The 10,305-nt window shown below is 36.8% G+C and overlaps 1 protein-coding gene across 1 annotated transcript in view; it reads left to right on the forward strand.

Annotated features, from left to right (window-relative positions):
• MED23 (mediator complex subunit 23) overlaps positions 1-7,824 on the forward strand; it is a 40,896-nt gene extending 33,072 nt beyond the window's left edge. Inside the window, exons 25-30 of the mRNA XM_080616156.1 lie at positions 564-729; positions 1,775-1,847; positions 2,885-3,099; positions 3,934-4,054; positions 5,904-6,035; positions 6,774-7,824. Coding sequence (XP_080472282.1) covers positions 564-729; positions 1,775-1,847; positions 2,885-3,099; positions 3,934-4,054; positions 5,904-6,035; positions 6,774-6,947 — 881 coding nt within the window. The 3' untranslated portion in view covers positions 6,948-7,824. The remainder of the gene's footprint in view (positions 1-563; positions 730-1,774; positions 1,848-2,884; positions 3,100-3,933; positions 4,055-5,903; positions 6,036-6,773) is intronic.
• The last annotated feature ends 2,481 nt before the right edge of the window (positions 7,825-10,305 follow it).

Raw genomic sequence — 10,305 nt, forward strand, 5'->3', positions numbered from 1 at the left:
TTATATTTTTAACACAAACCTACATGTTCTTAATTGTTGCTTTTATTAGTCCTTATAGTTAAGACTACTGTTGATTTAAATTTCTGTGGAAATAGCTAATGAATCTGTGCATCTGTGTTCTAGGGATTAGTACCAGTGTAATCTCCCTAGACATTGTCTTCTTTCTGTGTCAGCTTTATTGGAGTTGACCAGTTTTCTGCATGTTATGTGTCTTCCTTCAGTCCTCTTCCTGAGCTTGCTTTTCTTTTATGTGTAACTTTAAATCAGTTTATTAGGTCGCTCTAAAGAAAGCTAAAATCATATAAACCCCTCTTTTTATGCAAATGTTAACAGTATGTTCAGAGATCTTTTCTGTGTATAGCTCAAATGAGTTAAGTCTTGGTTGGGAAAGTGGAGTATCATTGCCTCATGTTCATACTTCTGTCCATATGTCTTGTGTTTATGAAATGCAGTTGGTTTATTTGTTCTCAGTGACTTACCTTTCGGTTCAATTTAGTATGAGGCAGTATGCTGCTTACACTAGTCTGTATTGGGGCAGCTTTTTTTTCCTTAATCATTGTCACCTATGGCAGGCAAATCACCAGGTCCATTTCCAAACTGTGACTGGCGATTCAACGAGTTTCCTAACCCAGCTGCCCATGCTCTCCATGTTACCTGTGTTGAGCTCATGGCTCTGACTGTTCCAGGGAAAGATGTGGGCAATGAATTACTGAATGTTGTTCTGAAGAGGTATGTTGGCTTTCTGAAACTTTTCTGCCATATACAACACATAGTTAGAGATACATTGTTAATACATTGTTAAGGTAGTCTGTGATACTCATTTTCTTAGTTTTTTATAAGTTTTTAATTAAGTATAAATACTTAAAGATTTATATATGAAGGTGTCCATGCCTGTGGCATGGGGGTTGGTACTAGAATCTTTAAGGTCTCTAACCCAAAACATTCTATGATTCTTTGATGGTTTTGAGAAGGTGGCTGTGGGGGTGAAACAGAAAATTTAAGTGTTAGATTTCTGTGCTGTAGTGGACTGTGTGTGTGATACCCTTTAAAAGATAGAGGGAAGACCTCACACAGCCAAATAACTCAGTGGGTTCAGTGGAGAGTGGCTTGAAAAAGCCTGTTGTTCTTTCAGCTGTGCTGGGAGGAGAGTTCATCAGTTAATATCACAGCATCTTTGAATGCAAAGAAATGAGCAGGAAGCATTGACAGGACTCTGAATCCTCCTGATACTAATGTAAAATCAGAGGTACTTGAAACAGAGTGGTGTGCCAAGGCTAACCTTTTGTCATGATGCATTAAGTTTGACCTACAGCTCTGTTTCTTGCTCAGCCACTGTGAAAATACCTGAAGTGAAAGGAAGAACCTGGTATTATCACAGGGATTCAGATACTATCTTTGATCAATGACAAACTGAAGTAGTTTGATTTCAGCCTATTCAGCTTAGTAATATATTATGGTTAACTCTGTTTTGGAGTCAATAAAGGGACAAGCTCGCCTTAAACGCTGATGCCTATTCGGTGTAAAGAACAGTGTGATAAGAGTCTTTGAGGAAAATATGCTGCTTAACACAAAATCATGCCGGAACAAAGTTTTGCAAGCAACATCACAGTAGCATTTATACTGTTTGTTTGCTCTCCTAAATACTTGTATATGTTTTTATAGATCTCTCAACTTGAGAAATGTTCTTTGCATGAGTACACTTTGTCTTTAGGCACGCTGGAAGCACAAATTGCAGTTGTGAAATTCAGAGCTTTAGTTTTCTTTGTTTCTCCAGTCAGCCCCTGGTGCCAAGAGAGAATATTACAGCTTGGATGAATGCAATTGGATTAATCATCACAGCCTTACCAGTGAGTCAATATGTTGTATTTTAAAATAAAAAACCCGTCTGCTTCCATGCAAGGTTTATCATATTTCTAGAATATGTTCTAAGAACTTAAAGCCAGCATGTAGATTTTGCAGAATGCTGTTCAGAAGGCTGCTTGTGTGTTTGAGAAACATCTACTCCTCCAGCATGGAAAAATTGACCGGGTTTTCTGAATTTCCATTAAGTTTTTGGGGCTAGGTTGAAAAGTAGTGCATCAGTCCTATTTGAAAACATGTTTAAATGCTGTGTGTATAGAATTGAGAACTGGAGCTATGAAATAAGATCTGTAAGGCTTCTGATGCTAATTTTGTGTTAATCCTTGTACTTGCACATCCTTAAACCGTGTAAATGAAACATGCCTAACTGCAAGAGCACATGTGTGCAGTATCAGGGTTTGTGTATCAGTAGAAACTTTGATCTTCTGAATATAATGTCTCTTGTACCTGACCAGGACTCCCTGAATAATTTTGATCTTGCTTATCTGTTGTTTGTATCTGCGAAGTTATCCTTTCCTTGCGACTTCTCTGCCCCAGCAGTATGGTTCCTCTTCTTGGAAGAAAGCCATCATGGATTTAATCCTTATTATTTTTATGTTTCTTATTATTCTTCCTGTTCCCTCTCCTTGCATCTTCTTTAACTTTTGTACCTTTTTTTTTTTTTTTTCTTGCTTTCGTCTTTGGATTTTCAGTCTGTTTTGTCCTGGCAGTTAGAAGCCTCAGAAAATTCTCCTTCCTTCCATTAGGGGTTTTTGTCTCAGTGCTGCTTCTTTTGGAGACCTTTATATTAGCTAACTAAATAATTAAATGAATGAAATGTGTCTTGATAATGTCATAACTCGAGTATACCGCATCCCTTAACATGGATGCAGTATTGTACTTCTTAATTTCTGTGTTTGTCAGGGTTATAAACTACCGTGTGGTCAAAAACATTTTAGAAATGCACTAATAGCAGAAAATGTTGAGGAGGCATTGTCTCAGATAGTAGTCTTCTCGGAAGCATTTGACCTTTTGTTTTCTCCAGGAGCCATACTGGATTGTTCTCCATGATCGCATTGTGAGCGTTATCAACAGTCCCAGCTTGACGTCAGAGACAGAGTGGGTTGGTTACCCATTCCAGCTCTTTGACTTCACAGCATGTCACCAGTCATACTCTGAGATGAGTTGTAGCTACACTTTGGCTTTGGCACATGCTGTCTGGCATCATTCTAGCATTGGACAGCTTTCTCTCATTCCTAAGTAAGTGTAATGATATTTGATGATCTAATTTGTCTTTTAAATTCCACGCATATTGTAGGTAACAAAGCTGTACCTTTAGCACTTGCATCAGCAAATATGTACAGGGGAGCTTCAAAACTCACCAGATAGATCACAGGTTTTTTTTCCAGCACTCTTTGTTACTCCTAAGCTTTGGGGCTTTAATTTAAAGTCTTTAATGAACCTTCTTTATCTTTATTAGCTTTCATGCTTTTATTAATATAACTTTTATTAAACTTTTGACTGTAGCATATTCCTAAAGTATCAACTGTAATCACTAAGTCTGTCGTTAATTCTAGCAAATACCCTCTACCACAAGTTGAGATGCTTTGCTGACTGAAGGATGTGATAGTGGTCCACTTAATCATTAAAGCAAGTAAAAAATAACTACTTCAATAAAAAGTTGATTAGACTTTCCCCAGGGCCACATTAATGAGAGAACTAGTACGCTTCATTTACAAAGTCTTAAAATACTGAACAAAGTGAAGGTGGTATGAGGTATTTCCCCCAATCCTGATCTTTGATTTAAGGCTAGCATTAAAACGTCAGAGGACAGCTTTTTGTCTGTGTGTAGCATTCTGCTGAGCTTAGAGTTGTTGGCTGTTGTAGTCCAGTAATGATGCCCGGAAATGTTCTATAGCTTCACTGAAATAACTAGTATTTGTAAATCTAATATTTTCAGAGTTCCTCTATGTTTTCTGTAATAAAGGCCCAAACCTGTGGGGCCCATCCTTTTTGGCTAGAATCTGGGACGGGGAAAGAAGGGAAAAAAAAAGAAAATCCACTTGAAGTACTAAGTGCCTTGAAATACTGCAGGTTCCTCACAGATGTATTGATACCCATAGTGAAAACAGAGTTCCAGTTACTCTACGTTTATCACCTTGTTGGTCCTTTTCTACAACGGTTCCAGCAGGAGAGGACGCGATGCATGATAGAGGTAAAGTGTAGCTCTTGGTCTCCTTTATAAAGTATATGTTACTTTAGCTTTACAGTTATATTACAAAGAAGTATCTGATAGGAGGTTTTTCATAAACATTCAGAATTAAATTCTCTACAAAGTAAACAGTACTTTCAAGTATCTGAATTGCTGAGGTGGTACTCAGCTACCCAGTTAACTGAAATCTTGTCAGCTTGGTTCAGGATAAAACACCTAGCACTTTTTCTAAACCCAAAAAAGAAATACAACCCCAAAATAGGAAGCAGTACATGCTTTCTTTGGCCCCTAAACTGCATGCAAAATATGCATCAGACTTACTACCTGTTTTAAAAGCTTATAGGCAGGGAAGTACACAAAAGCTGAATTGTGAGGTTGGAGGAGCATTCCTATCAGTGTGGATAAGGGTAGGGGAGGAGAAAAGAACTGGAGCCAGCCAGTAGGTAGATAAGCTGAAAAACAGCAGGTAGTAAAGATCCTTCTAGAAAGAAGAACTTAACTTGGGAATCCTGTCTTTAAATACCTGTGCTGTCATTAAATATACACAAAGCCTGTATGTCAAGTGTGCATCTTGACTCCCATTAGTTTCTGTGTTGCAACTCTCTGCCCGTCACCCCCAGTTCATTCTGGAATACTTAGTTTGCAAACATTGGTTTGTGAAGAAGTCAAAAAGTGCAGGGATGCATACACAGTGGGAGAAGATCTGTAACTTTTGTTCCTATGTTTTTGGATATATCATGAACACAGGATACTGTAAGAAACTGTATCAGGTAGATAAATAATCACATGCCAATGGTTCTGTATACTAGTTGCCATACTTCCTTCAGTTTTACTCCTGACTTACAGCTTTTTCTGGTTCTTTTCAGGTATACTTTGGAAGTATGAAACAAAAAATACATGTACAGTTCTTTACAAATGTCTTTTTTCTCTTTTTTTCTGTTTTGCCCTTTTTTTTTTTTTTTTTGTCTTGAAGCTACAATAAACATAACTCTAAAAAGTTGTTTCATAAAGCAGTGCTTAAAGAAAAGTACTGGAGAGCAACAGAAAGTACTGTTCATACATGGATCAGTATCATTTTATAGATTACTGTATAATACTAAAAATTGCTAGCAAGTATTGCTTTGAGTGGTTTCTTCTTTCCTCTGTCAGGAAGGAAATCTTTTCTGTGCCTGCATTCTCTCGATTGAGCAAAAATACAAAGAAAACTAAAAAGCTGGTGTCTTTCTATACTTCTTAACATTTCCATCTCCTTTTCTTTGTGAGGAGTTGATTTCAGTGTGAGGAAATTGTGAGGAGTTGCTGTTCTCAGAGTAGACAGCAAATATCATGAGCTTTGTACATACATGATCATTTAAGTCACAAGTTTCAGACTGCCATATTTAAACTCTTTGTAAAGAATGCTTGAACCATTAAAATGCACTGTATGCTGAAGACCTTGCCAGAGACTAGGTACAAGCTGAATGCTGTAAACTGTAATGTCTTGTCTCTAGAAGACTAAAATCTTGTGCTAAACTTTTTCTGGTTATTTATTGAGCAATACTTTTGCAAATTTTCTGGCACTTACTCAAACCAATTTGCAGTCAGTGATGTTTAAGCACTAATTATGCACCATGTATCAAAATACCATCACTGCAGTCGCTGGAAGTTAAATTGGGAAAATGAGATCATTTAGTTAAGCAGAGTGGGTTGAGTTAGACTTGCCCATTTGTCTTTGTAAGAAAGTAAATGGTAGGGAATCACAGATACTTAAAAAGCAGTACATATTTTTATTACACTGTTTAGGTGTATTTCTACTCTAAAGCATTTTAAAACCTGTTTTCATTTGGGGTGCTTTTTGTGTCTGTGGAAACAGATTGGAGTGGCATTTTATGAAATGCTTCTGAATGCAGATCGGTACAGCTCCCACCTCAACTACATGGATCCTATATGTGACTTCTTGTATCATATGAAGTATATGTTTACAGGTGACAGTGTGAAAGACCAAGTAAGTGAGCAGTAGCTATTGATACTTTCATTATCTTTCTTCCCATATAGAAATTTAGGCTTTTTATGAATTATGTTCATAGATAGCACTACAACAAAATGCTTAACAGTTGATTAGTCTCTGTATACAAATTAGAAAGTTGCTGCACTTCTGCACATTTAAAAAAAAGCTTTAGATGCAGTGGACTGAGTATCTCAGATTTCAAGGTTGATTTCTGTAGCCTGAGATTTAAGCTACAGTTTGACGGTCCTTTAAGAACTATTATTAAACCAGTTACTAGAAGTAAAGCTACTGGATGTTTCATACCTTTTCCTTATACCAATCTATATATCTTTCAAGTTTTTACCTAATTTCTGATTCATTCATATAACGTGTGACAAAAGCAAGAATTGCATCCATGTTCAGTGAAAAATCATTCACATGATTTAAGTTTAGTTTATAAGAGTATGCACTTTTGTAAGTGTCAGTTGTGTGAATTGTTTGGCAGAGCTTTGGTTCCAACTGTTACACTAGGGAAAGATTTTTAAGGTTAGTTAACAAAAAAGGTTAACATGATAAATAAAATATTAGCATAAATACCACTATTTACTGTATCTTTTTCCTTTTTTCATTGTGCTAATGTGACGTTTGTGTGTAGTAGTGACATTATGTCAAAATACTCCTGTTTTACTCAATGCATGTCTGTCTTTTTTTTTTTCCCTTCTGTTTTTGGTTTGTTTGGGTTTTTTTTGTTAACAGGTTGAGAAAATAATTTGTAATTTAAGACCAGCTTTGAAACTTCGGTTACGCTTCATAACACACATCAGCAAAATGGAATCAGCTGCTGTTCCACAACAGCCTCTCAATAATGGGTCACCCGCACAGCAGCCTAGCCAAGTGCCTGTTAATGTTGCTTTGCCAGTAACACAGTGAAATGGAGCATTGTTCTCGCCTTGAGATGAAGGCTTCTTTCTGTTACTGATCAAGGTGAAACATTATCTGATCTGAAATCTGGTATGCTGTGTACACATGCAGACTTTTGCTTCATTTTCTTTTGCATAATGAAGCTGTCTTTACTCTGTGCATGCCAGTTGTCTTAGCTAGTGATATCAGACGCTAGATGAGGTGTATTTTGTCTTTCTCTGAAAGCACTGAGTAAAGGTTCTCTGCAAGCAAATGCATGGATTTCTGAAGAGTTTACAGTATCCTGCTCTCTATTCTGGTTTGAGTCCTCTGGATTTTTACTTTCTGTCTGTGATACAAAAGAACACTCAATGTAGCCTGATAGAAAATGGCCTTTTGAATTTGGGTTCTGCCTTATTAAAAATTTCTATTATTGTTGCAGGAGAGTTATATTTCCTTTGGGCAGATAATTAAAGTCCTGATACAGAAACATTCCTAGACAGAGAGATTGCACCAGTTCCATTGAGCTAATTATAACATCCTTCCAAAGACTGAGTGTTTGAAAATACTTGTAAATCTTGTATGTACAGTTTATATTCAACAGATGAGCAATGGATTTGACCTAGCATCACTTACTAGATTGTTAGATTACTACCGAAAGGCCGTCTCTAATGAATCTATTAGAAGTCTGCATATTCAGTTCAAGCTGTTCTGGTTTATATTTTATCTTTCCTGTTTCGGAGATGGTGTAATTTTTATTAAGTCAATCACATAAATTTTATTATATTTTAGATTTATATAATATCCTACTTTAAGTTTTGTGTACTGTGTTCAGCAGGTTTTGATAACAGAATTGAAAGGCTCAATACTTTGTAAATACTCATCATGTTTAACAATTTTTTTTTTTAATAAAAAACCCAGTTTAAAAAGACTGTATTCAGTATTGTTAAGCTTATTTATTTCCTGTACCCATTACCTTTAATTTAAGGATTGACCGTAGCAAGTATATCTCCATGTCCCAAGTCTGTCATCTTTACAATAGTGACACCTGTTACAAGTAGAGCCCAGATTAGTAAGGTCAGGTCTCATTTATATCTCTTTAAAAATGTAACAGGTATGAAAAGGACTTCTTGATTCAATGGGTGGAAGGTTTTTTGGTCTGTTTGTTTTTGAAGGACAGCAAACCTGGATTGCTGGAAACTGCTGTCATTTGTGTTGTACTTGGATCCTAAATTCTGCCAAGTGTAATCTGAGTAACAGGGAGCTGTGAGTCCTCTTCAATGAATTTGTAGTCTGATAGAAAACAGACTGTCTGACTATATACTGTGTGTTTGGTTTAAAAGGTCTTGTATTCCATTCCAGGGTCACACGACTCAGTACCATCGGGCTCGATTTTGATAACAAGATGAACATAGTTGGTCTCCAAAAATCCAGTGGACCATTCTGTACAGGCATTCCCATAGGCTTTCTGGGGCAGACCTGAGAGCAAAATTATGGTCATGAGTTTGCAAAATTCTGTCAGCAGTGAAACTGTGTTAAGACTTCTCTTCCTAAACAGTTTTTGGGATAAAGAAAGAGAAACAGCATGTTTCATGGCTGTTCTGCATACATGTTCTAACTGAGCTGATGCTAACATCACAGGTATCACTCTGAATTGTCTTATTTCATACTAAAGTAGTTTTGGTGCTTGATGTGGGACCCAGAGTGTCTCTTTTAATATTTAAAGTAGCACCTGTTTCCAGTCACTGGGATTTCAGAGACTGTATTGAGGAAGTTGCATAACTGTCTTCAGAAACAAATCATGAGAGCTGTTGGAATTGTTTGAAGCTTTGGGTGTTTCTAGTTTTGATTTGGGTTTTTTTTTTTACTTGTACATCTGAAAAATTAAATTCTTCAGTGCTGTGGCAGACAACAGTGGTATACAGAAACAGCTTCCTCGCTCAGATTTGTGTCTACCAGACATGCAGTTATGTAAAGAGGTTGATTGCAATACGTTGGCCTTGCACATGTGGAGGTGATTTACCACAGCTGTGCTGGCATGAGCAAATCATTGAAAAATTTGCAGTTTCATCAGTACTGGACTGTATTCGAACTTTTGACTTAGAACTTAAAAGCTGTGTATCCCACTAACAGTGCTACAAATCAGGACCCTGAGCCCTTGCTTACCTAGTAGTATTAGTGATTTATGTGGTTTATGTATTACGAAATGCAAAGGGAAGACTCTGTCTTCCCCTGAGTGTGCACTCTTATGCCCTGCAAAACTCACCAGGTTTCTGAAGGTGTTAAGCTCTCACTAGTTGGAGTATCTGTTCAGCTAAAATCTGCACTTGTCTCTTCAGCAGTATTGATCTAAAAATCAATTTTTAATGATGGTTTGAATTAAATAACTTGCACTTTAAAACTCAGCTAACCAAATTCACTTTCTAAAGTACTAGCACAACAAGACAAAATTCCAGGGTAATTTCAGCCCTGTGTTTGTAACTGATTATGGCTGTGATATGGCTGGTTTTTAAAATCCAAAATACTGTGTTTGGCGGTATGCGGGAACTCACACCAGTTGTGAGTAGTGAGGAGAGACTGATACCTGAGGTTTTGGCTTTGGCTTTTGGATTTGGTTTGGGTTTGGTTGGGTTTTTTTGTATTCCAGATTACAGGTAGGCAGCATGTGGAGCTCACAATAGTACGAGGCTTTTTCCACCTCATCTGACTTCTCTAGAGAATATTTATTTAGTAAGACTTGCGCTATTATTACATGGCTGGGAGAGTCAACAGGTGGCTAGAAAAAAATTGAATTCCCTCTTTAACCACCAGAGGGAGAGTTCTTCAAAAGATTTAATCTGCTCTTCAGCTGATGACATGTATAATGCAACGTTTTGAACACTCAGATCTTCCTTGGATCTACCAACATTTTGATGCAAGATTTAGCAACTTACACTGATGTGCTTGATACTTGATGTTTAAAATACGCTTTGATATTTCTCTTCCTCATAAACAAGTTTGCTGGAGGACTCCCTAGAACTATGGGATTTACAAAATCTTCCAAACAAATATCAAGATTTTTAATATTTCAAATTTATCACAGATTTTTTACTTTTTTTTTTTTTTAAAGAGCAGCCAGTCACTTGACGCATGCAACAGTTATCAGAGTTGATGAGAGATTTTTGTACTTAATCACAACAAAAAATAAGCAATAAATAAGAACAGTGTATTTCACTTTGATTTTTAGCGCTAAGACTATTTTAGGATGTAAATGAATACTTGTGGCTAGGCAGACTATACCTGAAGTCATGAAGTCTTTTCTGAAGATGTACAAAATAAGGATAGTATCATTTTAAATGGCTGCTTTGACTGTTGAATTCACATTCCTGTGACTCTCCACAGGATGAGT

Source organism: Psittacula echo (genome assembly GCF_963264785.1).
Source record: "Psittacula echo genome assembly, chromosome: 4".
NCBI lineage: Eukaryota > Metazoa > Chordata > Aves > Psittaciformes > Psittacidae > Psittacula > Psittacula echo.